A 17,162-nucleotide genomic window follows, 5' to 3' on the forward strand; every position below is an offset into this window, starting at 1 on the left:
TCTACAGATTTAGCTGTATATGGCTGGCTGGCAGATGCTATTGGAGAAATATAGGAGGCTGTCAGCACATGGCTGTGAAGACTAAGCTGTGTCAGACAACAGGCAGCAGCACAATCCCAAGTGGGCCTGGAACTTCTCACTGCCATTTCCACCACACTGGCCTTCCTGGGTCCACATGCCCTGAGGTAGCCTGTGGGACACTGGAGGAATTCCTGTGGCTACCCAGGGCTGATGACAATGTGAACAGCAGGTTGTATGGGGCAGGATGGGGGACAGCAAAGAGAAACTGCTGGTGGGAAGAGGTGCAGGAGGCTTCCAGAAGAGGCAGGAAAGCAAAGCATGGAAAGGATGTGGGTTTATATATGGTGGCACCAGAGGAGGTTATAAGACTGCAAGCATTAGGGTCAGTCACATCAAGGTAAAGAGAAGCGGTTGATGTAGATGGGTGAAATGGATTTGCTTTGTTGGGAGAAAAGGGAGTATAGGGTAGAAGGAGGAATCTGTTTGGTCATCTGAATGCCACATACTCAGTTTGACACCAAAATTTTAGCCACAGATTTTCAGAAAGCAGATGAAACAGCTCTACTGCAGATGAATTATCTCTGACTCCCTGATTGTAATGATTCAAGCACTTCCTTTCAAATTGCATTTTTCCTTCTTATGTGCTTTATAATCTATTTCCAGGCAGAACATTTATTACACCAGTCTTTACTAGTTAAGTGATACTTTTTCTAGCCAGCTGTTTTTGTTCTGTTTTCCTTTTAGCAGAAAGATGGAACAATTAAAAATGAGTCAATCCACATTGTGCTTTTTTTGCATCTTTTCCAGAAATGTTTAGTAGGTGTTGCTATACAAGTCCAGAATGTTGGGCTCAGATCTGATTGTGTCAGGGCATTTCTGTTTCTGTAAGATAGTTTCCAGTGCCCACTATTGGATAATACTAATGTCATCCTAGTATTTTCTCTGTGTAAAAGAATCATGAAGTAATTAAACAAGCATGCATTTGGAGGTGCTCTGATCCACCATAAACAAAATGGGAAATCCCCTTTGTTTCCACTTAGATTCCAGTATACTTGATAGTACCTGAAACTGGTAAAAGGATAGTGATGATTTACGGTTTACAAATTTCCCTACCAGTGGCTTTGGTTTAATCACTTTCATTATTTTTGAAGACTTGATTACATTCTTAATCATTAGTGTACATACTTCCTCCGAATTTCCATCTGATAAGATCAGCAATATTCGTTAGTATGGAAGTTTCAGCAGGTAATGTTAAAATGCTAAAAAACTCAGCTCCCTCCTTCCTCTTCATTTTTGTGTATCTCAGCTTACATTGCTTTCCAGTCTCTGATGACTCATTACATTTTTTTTGTACTGATACTTTTCACATTTCATTCCCAAGCAGTGATTTTGATTTCCTTGTTTTCTGACCAGAAAAAGCACCATTTTTTCCCTATAGGTAACACTAGATTTTTGCCAGATCAGAGAAACCCTCTTTTCCAAGTTATGGTTGCCCAGGATGTTGCGAAAATGGCATGCAGGTGTCTCTGGTCACTTTTGAAGATCTTGATGCTGTTTTCTTAGTAACAGTCCAGGTCCCAAGGGGATGTTGCTTTATAATGCAGCTGAATATTATAAAGATCTAAAACATAAACAGTATAAAATATAACAATCAACTATGAGGATATAAATGAACATTTTGAATACCAGAGACTCCCAACTATGCAAATTAATTCCCTTCTACTCCTTGTCGCAGCCATAGAGTGGCAGGGGGTATTGCTGAGCATTGATGGATGTCCTAGCAGTAGTACAACCCAGTATTTTGAGTTTAGCAGAGCATTTTTAGAGGCTAGGGTTCACAGACTGGCCCATGGTTTGTTTGCTCCTGCAAGCAAATAAAACGGAGGCCTTTGCCTCCAGATAAAGGGCTCTGTAGTACCAGCTTCAGCTCTCCACTCTGCTCCTCAGCCAACTACTGCCACTCCAGGCAGAGGGAGTGGGAAGAGATTTCCTTCTGCACCTTCTCTGACCTCTTCCTCCTGCTCCGCTGCCCGCCCTGCTACCAGCGAAGGGAAGTGTCAGGCAGCTGTGATGACATGTGTGATCTCACGCCCTGTGGTTTCCTCCTCTGGGTGGTACTCCGTTGCCCCCATACCTCTTCTTAGTGATCCCATCAGCTATTAGATAGTGACACCCCCTCAACCTGTGTTTCAGCCTTGCCAGTGAGGTAACCTCAGGAGGAGGAGTGTGTTGGTGAAGGGATGTCTTTCCCCACCTGCGGCTCCTACTTGTTTAAAAAGAAAAAAAAACCTTAACCTACCTCTCTTTATTTGGGAGTTTTCTTTTTTTTGTCTTATCACGAACCTCAGCCTCCAGAGGTAGATAAAGAATAACTAAAGCCTGCTGAGCCAGCAGACTTGGCACAAAACCAAGTAGAACCTCGAAATTTTGAAAAGCATTGTAAAAAATTGGGAAGCATTAACTTCAGAGGATTTTTCGTGGTGATGAAAAGATGAAAGTTGGAAACACGTAACTGAGTTATTGTTTGAAGAGTTGCAGCACTTCTGAAGTTAAATCAAAGTATCCTGTTTGACATAGGTGAAGTAGTTAATATTTGTCAGATTAGCTTGAGGCATTTCGATGTAGTGTGAAGATAACAGTGGCACAATGTGCTTGTACAGATAAAATGAGGCATACGCACATCCAACTCATTTTACAGAAATACACCATCAGCACAGTTCCCGTTTAACCTGCAAAATCGTATGCTGCATTTTACTAATACCTTCTACAGGTTATGTTGTAACAGTGCAGAAAGTGATTTATTTTAGACGTAAAAAGTAGTTATACTTTGACCTGTCTTATCACTTGCTTGTTTCAACTTTATGTACAGTAACTGGGTAAAATCTAACAAGTATTTAGCTGTATGAATTAACTTCATGGATTATGTCTGCTGTGGCAGCACAATTATTTGTCAGCAGAATTTATTTTCACAGCCTGCTCTTATCAGAAGACAGCCGTGATTACTAAGCTAAATTGGTATGTGAAACCATATGGTGTTTTGGAGCTGCTTGGTTACTGTGGAGGATAAATAGCTCTTGACCCTAAACAGGATCTTTTTAAGAAAAAAAAAAAACCAACAGTGTCCATATGCCTTATAAGGCATGGGCAGGCTTACTCCAGTGCTGAAGAAGGGGCGGTAACGGGCTCATGCTGCTGAGTTTTCTCAGGCAGCGGTCGCAGGCGACTGAAGAAGTTGTGCTGAAATTGTGAACGCTTTGTCCCCGACGCTTAGCGCTGAAACTCAGTGAAGAGAGGAAGCAGCAGGTGAAATTAAAAAAAAAAAAAAAGCCACCACTTGATCATGGGAAAATCAGGTGAGCAAATGCCTTCGTGCAGTTGGCTGTGTATTCTTACAATGTCCGTGCCTGGTTTTGTGCTCGGAAAGCGTTGCTAAAGCGTTAGTGGCTTTCCTCGGAGAAAGCTGCTTTCATTTGTGCATGGTACAGCCTGGGAGGAGCTTTCTCTCTGACACAGGGTTAGATGAAAAAAAGCGAGATAAATGACTCCCCCTCCCCAATCTGAACAACGTTGGGGTAGTTGTATGTTTTACCATTTACATTTTCTAACTGATAATAGCTTTGCTTTGCTGTATGAAATAATTATAAGCCCTATAGCTTTAAAATTACCTTGTGTCTAGCTGTTTGACAAAACTTACCTGCGCTGCAGATAGGCAGCAGGATGCTTTGAGGGGGAAAGCTCTTTGTCAGCCTGTTGGGAGGATTTAGATTTAAGATTTGTTTACACTTTAACCAAGGATAGCCTTGTTCAGCTCCTAAGTCTCTCCCCAGCTGTGCAGATATTTGTGAAGCCTCTCCCTGCTGCTGGCTGTGTTGCTGGTCCTTTCCCCACTGCTGCCGGCTGCTTAGATCCCCTTCTCTGACAGTCTCGGCTGGGGGAGACTCCTCCGATGCTGCCAAGGAGCCAGAGAACTTAAGAAGACAGAGTTCATGCCCAGGGCTTTCTCCATCTTTGTCCTGTTAGAGTCAGGAGCGAAAATCTGTGCTGGCCTTTTGAAATGGCTGTGAAACTGGATGGTCTATTCTTTGTTCTTGTGGTTAGGAAGTTATTTTTGTGACAAATCAGAGCCTGTCAGCATATCGTCTGTCTGTGCTGTGCATAAACAGCACATATGGGACACACACAGCAAAACCTAGTACTTGATTTACTCTAAACCATAGGCCTCTTCCACAGAAACTTGAGGAAAATCTTTGTGTGGGTAGCACTTCAACGGGCCTCAGCATGGGTGTGTTGAGTTTTTTTCCTTTCTCCTTTTTTAAAGGTCAGCAAGTTGCTAATACAGTCATAAGGCAATTACTGTCTCTTTTAGTTCCTGCACATTTATTACTGCACATCAGTTGGTTGTTCCAAGCTTAGGAGCAACGGCAGACCAGAAACTGATTTTGCCGAGGCTTGGGTATTGTTTGCATCCCTAAGTAGTTACACAAATGGAGCTTGAAATCTAAGTACCTATTAAAAATCTTTTGTCACTTGTGTCATGCTTTTCAAATCCATGGCAAACTGGGTCCAGGTTACTGTCTTTGAGCAGCATGTGGTATTTTTAGATGAATCATAAAACTGAGATCCTGCCCTGACAATTGGTTTATTGACTAAATCCCATCTGCCCTTTCCAGTGTACTGAAGTCTTTAAATTCCTGTCTGAGATCATTCAGTGTGGTTTGCCTTTGAATGGGTCGGAGCAGCTATTTTTGTAGAGTACTGCTTCCTCTGTGTTTTGGGTAAAATACCTCATGTTCCTGCTATAGTACTCTTGAGGACACAATACGGGCAGGTTTCTCTGTACTGGGATGTATGGAAATGTAACAGGTTGGGATCTGTCTGACCTCCAGACAGAGTGCTTGCTACTCTCCTGGGTCAGAAAGATTAAGGTGGGGTTGCCTGCAGGTATAAATGTAAGGGTGCTCTAATTCATGTAAAGTGGGGCCACTATTTTAGAATAAATGTCTTTAGTTTCTTTAACCTTTTATCTTCCGTAAATCTATCTTAAGGCCTAAGTATCCCCAGGCAAAGAAATCCTGTTGTTGAAAATATCAGTACTTTGATAAAAGCTGCCTAAGAATGTGTTTTTACTAGCTGGTGGATTATATTTGAAGCAATGTTCATTGCCAGTATCAGAGCTGGAGACTTAGCATTGCTTTTGCTTCATTGAACAGAGCTGAGCGTTGGATGATATCGGTTCCTCTGACTCAGCTTTCTTCCTTGGAAGCTGCAGGCTGCTGAAACCAAATTCATACTGAAATTCCCTCATGAGGTTTACAGATATGCCCCCCCCCATGGCCATAACACCTGCAAATACTTAAGCCAAACATGGAGACTCCCTCTGCCCTTCCCCTGGTCTTCTCATTTAGGACAGTGCTTGGAGTAGTGGGTGGTGCAGGCTCCCCTCCCCGCAGATCCTGCAGAGCCTGAACCAAAAAGACTGGGGTAAGTATTTTCTGCAGGAAATGAGGTGACGGTGAGCTGGCTGCTCTTTGTTGCCCTGTTGCTAAGACCGCCGTGTCGGCAGGGCTGTGACCCCCCTGCAGCTGTGCGCGGCCGGAGGCTGGGGTCCCGCGGGCAGCCCTCGCCCCAGAGGGGATATTCATGTGAGCAGCTGCAGGCGATGCTCAGGGAAGCAGCTGGCTGCCAGCTCCACTCCTCCGCTCTGGAGTGTGGGGATTTCTCTAGCTGGTGGGAGTCTCCGAAAAGGCTGGGATGGTGGCAGAAAAAGGCTGCTAAAAGTCTCATTTCTTCCGCTTCCCCTCCGGCCCTCCCTGCTGGGGGGAAGGGAGCTCGCCCCACTCGCTCCCTAAAAGCCAGGCGGAGGTGACGGCAGGGGAATCGCCTTGTTTCTTCTGGCTGGTGGCTGCAGAAGCTGTCAGACAAAGACAAGGACGGGCTTAGTAAATATTGGCTAGCTTTTAACAGTGTTTGGTTTTCTTTCTTTTCTTTTCTTTTTTTTTCCTCCTTCTGCAAATGTGGGTGGGACTCCAGAGGAAGGGCTGGGAGGTACCCGCTGTGCTGCTCGTTGAGCCAGTACAAAAATAAGGGCTGAGAAAAGGGTTTGATGAAAAGAGACGGGAATGAAACTCAGTGCTGTTTTCTGTGCTGTTTTTAATCTTCCTTAGAAGCACGTGCCAGTTTTAGCTCTTAAGATGCACCTTTGAAGCACAGCAAAAAGGACTGTTGTGTTTTCTGTGGAGTGAGCTATGTCTTCAGCTGATTTGAAGTGCAAACTTGTACTCCAGCATCTCGGTAGGAGACAGGCATAGCCGGTTGTAAAAAAAAGTACAAATATACTGGAGAAGTGACCTGTTTGCTTTCTGAGAAACACGATACTTGCAAGCTACCAAAATAACAACGTGTTAGGTGCTGGCTGGTTTTACAGGGCCTGTGGCAAGAGAGGAAATTAATTTGTCTAAATTGCTAGCAACTGAGCATTCGTGTTTGGTAACAGCAGGGCATTTGCAGACCTCATCGTTAATACAAGTTGCTGGCTGTTTCTCTTTACACCAGAACTGAACTGGAGGGGTGGTGGGAAAAGGGCCTTTCAAAAATCAAGTCAATTCAATTAAAAACCCCACACTTCTCCAGGTTTTGTATGTAGAAGAAACCGATTATGTGGTTCAAGTTCAATAAATGGCAAATAAAGATCTGCCAGAAAGGCATCAGGCTTTGGCAAACAGTATTCTGGGCCCAATTTTTAACTGTCGGTTGAACCATCAGGGTTTCGGTGGGGACAGGAGGAGAATGCAGCAGCCATCCCATGCAACAGTGGTTACTCCTGTTGACTGTTAGATTAGTAGCCTTAGCTCCTCATGCTCAAGGCAGATAAAAACCAAAACAAGTATGAAGGGCTCACAAAGAAGGAGGTGGAATGTGATGGTCTGTAGTAACCACACTTCTCCAGGTTTTGTATGTAGAAGAAACCGATTACCAAGGTTTCCCATGCCATAGAGTTGCACATCCAAAAATATCAGTTCTCCTTTCTGAATCCTGCAAGAAATCTTTCTCAAAAAAAAAAAATTAAGCAGGAAGAAAGCTTGTATTACTGGAATTCAGTGAAAACATTCAAACCCTTAGTTTTCTCTCAGTGCAGTCTATCTTGTCTGTATTTGAATTTCCCTTAGCTGCTGCTCTGTATGGAAGAACAAAAAGTGTGTGAAAATGAGTCTCTTGACTGTAACTGCTTTGTTGTTTATTACATATCTCAACAGACCAGAAGGCTATTTCAGGTCGCTGTTTTGGTAGAGGCCATGCCGTTCTCCAAAAAGATTAGCTGGAACATATCTACATTATGTTTTTACAGGCAGATGTAAGCAAGCTCTGCCCAGTCCTTGAAGGTCTGAACAGCAGCTCTGCCAGAGCTGGACTGGGTGGCCCTGCAGAGGAGGGCGAGGTGAGGCCAGGAGGGTGGCCAACCAGACTCTGTGCAAGCGGGTGTGAGGAGACGGTAGTAGTCTGGGGTGTTGTGGAGGAAGACAATATAGGCATCTTTAAGGCCATCACAAATGTTATTTAATCCCATTTAATGTTGAGTGAACTGAGTTACCAGACCAAATCTCAGCTTTAAACAGAAATCGCGTGGGCTTTGCCTGGTCTCAGCTTTAAGTGTGATTGCTGCAGAGCTGCATGAAGTGCCAAGTTAAATGTCCTTCTGAAGCTTTGCCATGCTGCCGTTGTAGTGGTGGGGTTTGGGAGCCATCTTCTATTTCAGATTGTAAGGGCTGTCCCTGGTTAGACACCTGTGCGTCACAAAGCTGAAAGGGGCTTGCACGTGTTGTTGAAGTCTCCATGCCCCACTGTAAACACAAATATGAGGGGCAGGAGGGCTCTTTTCCATGAGACAGCTCTAATGATAGTTTGTGACAGGTGGGCATTAAGATGTTAGTGAATATGTGCTTAATTATACCCTATGTGTTTGTTTGTCACACTTGTAAATTCTGTGGGCCGTTGGCATGTGTTGGGCACTTAATAAGTGATTTGGGGTGAACTGTGGCAGGGTATAACCTTGAATTTGCCCTTATGAAAGCCTTCAGCTTAGAATCACAAAATGGTTGAAGTGGGAAGGGACCTTTGGAGGTCATCTGATCCACTCCCCCTGCTCAAGCAGCGCCACCCATAGCCGGTTGCCCAGGACCATGTCCAGATGGTGTTTGAATATCTCCAGGGATGGAGACTCCACAGTATCTCTGGGCAACCTGTGCCAGTGCTCTGTCACCCTAACAATGAAAAAGTGTTTCCTGAAATTCAGACTTCGATAGTTCTATAGTTTCTACAGCGCCACTGTACGAGGACTTACAGCCATGAGGAGTATATTTCCCCTGAACTGCCCCCATGGCAGGTCACAGGAGGGGATGTCCATGACACAGTGTTATTAGGTGTGGCTCTGGCTTTCTGGAGAGATGCAGAGGATTCCCCTTTGGAACTGCAGTCCCTGGGTCTACGCATGCACGTACATCTCTTGCATATGCTGCCATCTCTCTTTTTCTTTGGCTCCCAAGTGCTGGACCAGTGTGTAAGCAACATGAGCTGCAGAAGGAACATTGAAATCAAGAAGTTTAAATATTTTGGAGTTTAGGTGGAATTTTATCTTCCAGGGTGTGGTGTGGGGGAAATACACCTATTTGATCCTTTAAATATATTATATTCGGACCAGATATAAGGAAGAAGTTTTTTATGATAAGGGTGGTAAAACACTGGCACAGGTTGCCCAGCGAGGTTGTAGATGCCCTGTCACTGGAAACATTCAAGGTCAGGTTGGACGGGGCTCTGAACAACCTGATCTAGTTGAAGATGTCCCTGCGCTCTGCAGGGGGGTTGGACTAGATGACCATTAAAGGTCCCTTCCAGCCCAAACCGTTCTATGATTCTATGAAATACAGACCACGTTTTTCAAGATTTTGAGTTACAAGAATTGGGGTTTAGCCTGTTGAGCAGGGGTTGAGAATGAGACTATGTAATTGATAGTAAATATGGGTAAAGAAAGTTTCCTGTGTCTCCCTGCCTGGTCTGGGCTACTGGATAGGTGAGTTTACACATCAGTGATCAGGAGAAACATGCATATCTGTATTTCCATGCCTCAGGGAGGTGCTTAAATAAACATACTTTGAGCATTGCCCCAGCTAGCTTGAATGTCCTTGACAGAAAAGCAAGGTGGGAGGGTATTGGAGCTAATAGATGAAAGCTAGTTCAGGTATGGCTGCCCCAAGCAATGGTAGAACATAAATGGCAGAGCATATCCCAGGAGAAGTTGGATAGTTCTTCTACCTTTCTTCAGTTCTTCTTCTTTGCAATGTTCTTCACTTTGCAGACCTGGGTTGGCAGCAGACGGCTAACAGTGCTATGTAAAATGAACTTGGCACTGGGTACCAACGGGGCTCCCTCTGTTGCTGCCCTTAGAAGCACCACATCCACAAAGCACAGGAATGTTTAGCATCCAAAATATGAATAAGTGACCAGCAAAAATTACTCAAGTTAGACATGCAGTTGACTTACAAAGGACTTAGAAGAGCTACTTGCTGAAAAGTATGGTATGCTGCTGTCATGCAAACATTATTATAAGGTGGAATCACAATCTAATGGCTGAAGGTCAGATTTTGTGGTAGGGAAGCTCTGATTTCTGGTGTTACTCAGTGAATACAATCGCACCTCAATTTCTTCATAAATAACTGTAATTAGAAACTCTAAGCAAATACGATGTTGAGGAGGCACGAAGAGAAGAAATGGAGCAGATGGCTTCGCTTTCTTCTCCTGCATAGTGTGGTCAGTTCTAACACATGGAGGTTGCTTGGGGCTTTGTATTTTGAAGTGTATGTACCCTAGGAATCGTGTGGTAATTAGATTTAAGAATACAAGACCTTACTAATGAGAGGGTATTCTTAGCCTTTTTAAAAGGGTTAGCAGCTTACTCATTAACTGTCTGCCAGGGTTGTCTGTGTGGGTGTGTGGAATGATTACAATATTTAGTTGTCCTCTATAGCAGAATAGTCATAAAAATACTACTTTTGATTGTCTCTCATGCAAAGCCAACACTGGCTTCTCTGGATATCGAGCAGTCAGTTCCAGCCTTAGGCACGATGACCACACCAGGGTAGTGACTTGCTGACAGGCCCATTGGTCTGATTGTTTGGAAGTGAGGGGCTGGAGGCAGAGGACTTCTCCCCCCCACCCTTGCCTCCAATGAAAGTGAGAACTTGGTTCTGTCAGTGCTCAAGACTGCTGATTAGTGTTACTTTTTTTTAAATGCTTATATCACAGACGGCTCTGCTGCCTCTCGGAGCTGTGCAGTTTCCAGTTTTACCAGGTGTTCCTTTTTAATCATGGCAGTCAATTGCCTAACAGTTTATAAAAGGCCTTAAGTGAGGAAGTAATCAACAGTGTCTATTATAGCAAGAATAGGATTCGCAATCAAATAGTGACATGACTAATGTCATTGAAACATTATTACACCAGCAGCTTCATATTCTCAGGCAATATGCCTCAAATCGGGTTGGGGGGAAAACTGTGTTACGTCATGTGGCACAGGTAATGCAAGGTTATTAAGTTGCCAGTTTGTTGTAGAGGAAACGCAGATAATAAAATGAACTTTGTCCATCAGATTCAATTAACTCAAACATCTTACTGTTGTCCTGAAGCTCATCCCAGTGATAAGCAGGTGTGTAAGGAAAGTTCAGGCAAAACTGAATACTGAAAGACATCAGAGAATCTCCTCCCTGAAGAGGGATCTCCTGAGCTGAAGGGAAAGCTATTTTGAGCAGCCTGATAAACACAAGAACGTTCCATGAAACTACTCCCATTCAAACTCGTGTCTAATTATAACCCCCAATTCCTTTCACTCCTATAAGCAATACTTTCTCTTCTATCTTTTAGTGGGGTCGTAAGATAATTCGGGTTGGGAGGGAAATAGTGTACCAACAATTATGATATCTCCCATAAATGCCTATTGTATGGGATGGAGCTGTTGCCCTTTTATTGAATTCTTGGTTCAAATGTGTAAAAGAAGACAAAGAAACCCCACCCGGGATATAATGCTTTTGGAATATAGTATCATTTTTTCTTTCCTTCCTTCCAGGATGTATACGTAATTTCATTTCTTCTGTATGTTGCCAAGCAATCAGACAGTTCTGTTAAGAGTACAGGGGAGTTTAGCACTGAAGGAAGTCAGGTTTTATGGCTGGAAGTGGCTCATGAATTGAAGTGTCATCAGATCTGTGCTCCCAAATGACATATTTAGGAATAGCATTAAGGGCCAGTCTTTGAAGAAGTTGCTGTCCCAGTTGGGAGAAAGAAGGTGCAGTCAAATAGAGAAAGGCACATGGAATATCCACTCCCTGTGGCACTGTAGAGGCCAGCCAGTATAGGACCATCCTGGAGTGTTTGTGACTTCAAACCAAAGTGCCGAGTCAAAATGCAGTAGTCCTCTTAACGTTTCTCATATCAGTTAAATATCTGTCACTTCTCCATTGAAGGAACATTATTCTCAGAGTGTGAAAGATTTAGCTGGGGCTTGTTTCCAGAGAATTGCATTGCAAGTGAGGATAAAGATTATTAATAAAGGTTATTAATAATAAATATGTCAGGTCTCTTAGAAAGGTCTAGATGAAAACATGGTCATTAGAAGCTGGGATGTCTTATACTCAAGAATTTTGTTTGTTTCTAATTGTTAATATACTTTGAGAAGTTTGTTGAAATAGAGGCATCTTCAGTTATCTGGGACAGTAATAAAGGACATCTTGATGTAGTTACTTTGCAGTTCTGTGAAGCCTCTAATGAATTTTTTCACAAAGCTGTTGGGCATATTAAAAGCTGTATTTGCTGCATTCTCATTCCACACCCCATTGCTGCTTTCAGAGTAGGGTAGAGCAATTCTGCAGAGTCAAGGGACACTGAAGGGATTTCAGTATTAAAGCAGAGCTATGCTTAGTGTTCAAATGGTTACCTGGTTACCTTTTTATGTGTTTTCTGTCCACCTTGCATTTGTGTCCTCTGCATGTGTTCTGGCACTTTCTGTCTGGGTAACTAATTTTCCTCCCTGTGTTCTGGACAGGAAAGAGTGTGGAAGTAACACACAGTATCCTGGATAATATGAGTCATATTGCCAGGGTTCCTGGTATCAGGCTTTCGAGTTTACCTCTATCCAAAAGGGTGGGTCCTTTGAAATGTGTTTTGTAGCATTCTTCAGATATGTTGCTTTAGCCATTATATGAGCACATTTCTAATTACTTATCTTGGGGCAGAATTGAAAGGTGAGGTAATTATCTCCACTTACCTGTAGTGCACACATTGGGTGAATGCTTGAGCCTATGTCATGGTTCAAAGAGGGATTGAGACAAACATAGTGGTACACTTCTGTGTAGGATTCTACATCAGGTCCATTTCTTGTTGACGGCATTATATGTTAATTATCTGAAGGCTAAGCAGAAGAAATTAGTATGTATGGAAAGTACAAATTTGCCAGTGAAGGTTAATCAATAAACAGTAGGACAGAGAACACTGAGAAGACGATACTTCTAGAAATTGATACTATGGTCTTTCATGAATCTCACTGGGGCGGATACTGAGTCATAAAAAAAAAAGTATGCCTTTTTTGCTAGCTAAGCGTATGCCTGGTATAATGTTGTGCATCCTGAATGGTGACATAAGGGCTGCCCACAGCATTTCTATTGTGTAGGTATTCAGTGGAGAGGTTTCATGTTTGTGTTTTGTGGAATATTTTACTGTTAATCTTTCCAAACATAATCTTGCAGCTCTGCAAGGCCAGTGGAGTAGGTCCAGCTGATGGCTGCAAAGATGATGCAGAGGAGCTAGTATTGTGGAAGACATGTTCAGATAACTTGCTTCTGTTTTGATGCCCAAACTAAGGGAAGAACAGGGCAGGAGAAGACAGGGTTCAAAGAAGAGGCAGGAAGGATTCAGGCCTGAAGAGCTCTTCGCTTGAGAAAGACTGAATAGATTGATGCTGTTTAGAGACAGTAAGAGAATGAAGAAATAGGAAAAGGCAACCTAGATGCCTCTGCTTACTTTTCCATGGTCACACAAAGTTGATCAATGAAACTGAAAGTCCAAAAACTAACAACTGTAAGGCATGCTCTGTACCACATCGTAGCCTGGAAAGTAGTTGTCACGTGCTGTCGTTATCTTAGCCAATGTTCCAGAAGGATCCAAAACAGAGGTAAATAATTGAATAATGAGAAGCAAGCAACTGTATCTAATACCTTTAGTTGTTTTACTTATTAAGCTGTGTAATGATTCATGACCACATCCAACTTTCTGGCAGTAGGAAATGTTTTTTTCTAGCAGCTTAAACAACCTACATGAAGGGAAAAAAGTACGTCTCCAAAGCTGTTTGGGAAGCTGTTCCCATTTGGGTGGGAGCCTGAAAACTCCTGTTAACTCTCACTTTTAATGTCTGGCTTCTCAGTGTATGGAACATTGGTAAAATGGAAAAACTTAACATGTCTTCCAAAACAAATCTGAAATACATTTGGCAGTTGGGCGTCCCTCTCCACACATCAGCATGCACGGGAGAAACTGTGCAGAGGGAGGCGGTTAGCACATGAGCTTGAGTCATGGCAGATAAGTGTTTCTATGGCAGCCACCTTTGAGGGAAGGGGAGGATGGAGGTTCTCTAGGGAGAGCATAGCGGTGCCTGCCGTGGCTAAAAGAAACTCAGTTTTGTCCATGTCTTGTTGGTCTTCATAAGTCAAAATGTTAGTACAGAGCTGGATTATGCAATACTTCCATTAATGAATGGACAAACAAGTGACATAGCCTGTATTTCAGTTTACTTCATTTTTCTTTTTAGAATTTCAATTTGTTGTTGCTATTGAGAGCAAATAATTTGAATAGAAACTTTCACACTTGCAGGTCAGATTGTTTATCTACTGTTTAATGCTGAGCAGATGAGATATTAAGTCTGGGAGATAACAGACACAAGCTAGTCTTGTGTAGAAAAATGCAGCCTGGAGTATGTGATGCAACTTCCAAAGCCATGCATTTCAACTTCTTTGATTTGCAGGCTGTCTTGAAATTTCCCTGCTGCAAGCATGGGCCCGAGTCAGTGAAGCTAAGTGAACTGGTGGTAGGCTTGCTTTCCTCAGTAACCTATGATAGATGCCTTAGAAATAGGGCATGACCCCGCATGATGCAGCAGGTGAGAGGTTTAGGACTCTGGCCTGATAGAATCAGACAGCTGTGAGCAATAGTAATAAGAGTGATGGGACAGGTTTGTTAGCAAAATGGTGTGTGAGTGCTTAAACACCAAAGTGGAGGTGTTTAGATTGTTGGCACGCAACTTGTGACACACAAAATTGAAGGAAAATCTAAGAGGAGGAAGGTGGTAGGCAGATCTCATCTCACTCTCAACACGGTTCCTGTTGCTGTCTTATGCCACCGATTTTATACCAAAAAAATCAATCCTGAAAGCATGTTGATGGAGAATATATTAGATATATGTCCACAATGACATTTTGGTCTGGGTCAACCTAACTTCAGACTGTGTTCAAAAGGTTTAAAGTACTGCATGAAACAGTAATGGCTTTCTATGTGCATTAGATGTGGAGATTACCTTAGGCTGCCATATTATCCTAAAGCTGTCGGGGAAAGTGTAGGGAACTCTGAGAACAACTTAAAGCATGAGCGTGGGTTGGGTAATCACCTTAGGAAAAAGTTGCAAAAGCAGTGTGTACAAACTGACAGCTCTACTGTGGGAAAATGCATCATTACAAACAGCAGACTGGTGTACATGCTAATAAAGGAGAGAATGATTGATTATAGTTGTTAGGGTCGAGTAGTGAGAGGAAGCTGAGAAAGCTAAGCTTAATAACAGGAAATGCTTTCTAGTCATGAGGTCTATTTGGGCTTCAAAACTGTCTTACAAGGCAAATGATGGTAGCTGTGCTAATTAGGATATTCAGAAATAAAGCTGATGAATCATTAATAAATGTAGAACCCTGTGTCATGGTAAAAGTGGAGTAAACACTCAAAGAAGTCTTGGCCTGTTCAGAATCTTCAGCAATATAAAGAGAAAACTGTCTTTCTGTTTTGAAGATGTGATCCACACCTCTCTAACTGCCCCAATACCCTGTTTCAGGTTCCAAATTTGTCTCAAAGCAGCAAATTCCCCAGGCTGACCAGTGCCAGGGAAGATACTTTTTCTGTGGTTCTTGGGAAAAACATCAGCAGAGTCGTAAAAGGAGGCAACATGAAATTGCCATCAAGGGGAATTGCAATGTGACTTGCCACTTGTCCTCTACCTTGTGCTGCTGAAAGGCTCAAGTTTATCAGGGTACACACAAGAGCTTCTTTAAAGCTTTTCAGTAACTTTGGAATGCAGATATTTAGCAAATGCACTCTAGCACAGGGGGGAAAAAATAATCCCCAGCAGCCTTTTCTTTTGTTACCACTTGCTGTTTGTGAACAGTTATTTGTCTTGAGCCAAATAAAGGTGCATTTTGAGATTTCTATGAATTTGTACTATATAATGAAAAGAATGGTGTGTGTTTCAAAGTATTTGTGTAGTTCAACACATTTTAGCATTTCAATTTTCTTTAGGTGGTGTCTTGACTAATACAGAAAATTCTTGCATGCAGTGGCAATAATTTGCATTTTTAGTGCATCTCCACAAGGGACCTGTTTGTTGCTTACTCTGAGACTTCTTTGCAATGGTGATGCAGTGCACTGAAATCTTAAAATGCAAGTCAATCAAACTAACCTTAAATCACCTTGATATTGAGGAAAGGAGTCAGGTTCACATATTTCTTCAACCTGTAGTGAGTCTGCACCATCCCAATGGGAGAGTCTCTTATAGTTCCTGGATGGAGGGCATTAACGGTTCATTTCATCCTGCTCCCAGGTAATAAGGGTGATACTCTTCTGTTCTTCAGTCCAGCCTGCACCGACGTCTTAGCTACAGGGTATGCTTTTTCTGTCTTCACTAATGTCTGTATTTGACAGACCTTTCCAATTTTTTTGATGTGATTTCAGCTTCCAAACAATTTGCTGAAGAAGTCTTGAAAGCACACAATGACTACAGGAAGAAACACGGAGTCCCCCCATTAAAACTCTGCAAGAAGTTAAACAGAGGAGCCCAACAGTGAGTTCAGTCCTTTCTTTTCTCTAATGAGACCTGTCACCCTTCTATCTGTTAGGTTTGACTGTGCATACTGCAAAAATATTTGCCTTTTGACGTGCTGTTATTCAATGAAGACTTACTGGGTGGAAAGTGAGGGACTCCACTCTTTCTGTCTCCTTACCCAACCCTTTTTATTCCTTCTTTCTCTATGAGATAGCACCAGCTGGTCACATGAACGCTTCTGTGGCCACAACTGTATAATAATCTTTCTTGCACCCTTTCCCAGACGTGGGCTGCATCTTTCTAAACTGGTATGTCCCCTCTGCAGAGGGTAGTTGCCTAAAACATGCTGCACCACCACTTCTGTTATATAATGGATTGTCATCTGCAGGGGAATATTCACTGCTGCTGAAATGGTGAGAAAAGAACTTTTTCATGGTAGGAAGTGATGACTGGTCTAAGATCAATGGAATCAGAAGGAGGTCATTTCAGATCAAATTGTCTGTCTCCCTGCCCCAAAAGCAAAATCAGTATACATTGCTCTCTAGGCTGTCAGGAGGGACACATCTTGCCTCTTCTCCAACACTGAAGACTGCACAACTTCTTGTCAGTCTAATATACAGTAGATCCATCTTCCTGCTGTCTGACTTGAGTCTTCCTTACAGAAATTTGAGTCCAATACTGCTTGTTCTCTTTGCTGTAGACACAGCAACCAGATTATTTCCTTTCCCTTTACAGCAACCTTTTTCAAAGTAGGTTTGAAAATCTTCATTTTTTTCAGGCTGATCCTCACAGTACAGAGGAAATACCTGAAGGAGGAAATGCTGATTAAACTATTCAGAAAATAAATGTCCTTAATAGCTAAATAGTGGCCAGTTTGATCCATGCAGACATGAGACCTCACCTCCCGTTAGGCTTTCTACCATAATTGTGCACACTTCTCCGTGCCAGCTGGCTGGGAGCCAGAGAGGCTTTAGACTTTCCAGAACCGAATTTACTGTCCCAGCACAGTGCTGTGCTGTCACACAGA

General features: G+C 42.8%; 1 protein-coding gene across 1 annotated transcript in view; it reads left to right on the forward strand.

Annotated features, from left to right (window-relative positions):
- The first annotated feature begins 2,745 nt into the window (after positions 1-2,745).
- The window catches only part of GLIPR2 (GLI pathogenesis related 2), a 28,875-nt gene continuing 14,458 nt past the window's right edge, over positions 2,746-17,162 (forward strand). Inside the window, exons 1-2 of the mRNA XM_064443152.1 lie at positions 2,746-3,374; positions 16,045-16,153. Coding sequence (XP_064299222.1) covers positions 3,362-3,374; positions 16,045-16,153 — 122 coding nt within the window. The 5' untranslated portion in view covers positions 2,746-3,361. The remainder of the gene's footprint in view (positions 3,375-16,044; positions 16,154-17,162) is intronic.

This window comes from Phalacrocorax carbo, chromosome 2 (assembly GCF_963921805.1).
Source record: "Phalacrocorax carbo chromosome 2, bPhaCar2.1, whole genome shotgun sequence".
In the NCBI taxonomy this organism is placed as follows: domain Eukaryota; kingdom Metazoa; phylum Chordata; class Aves; order Suliformes; family Phalacrocoracidae; genus Phalacrocorax; species Phalacrocorax carbo.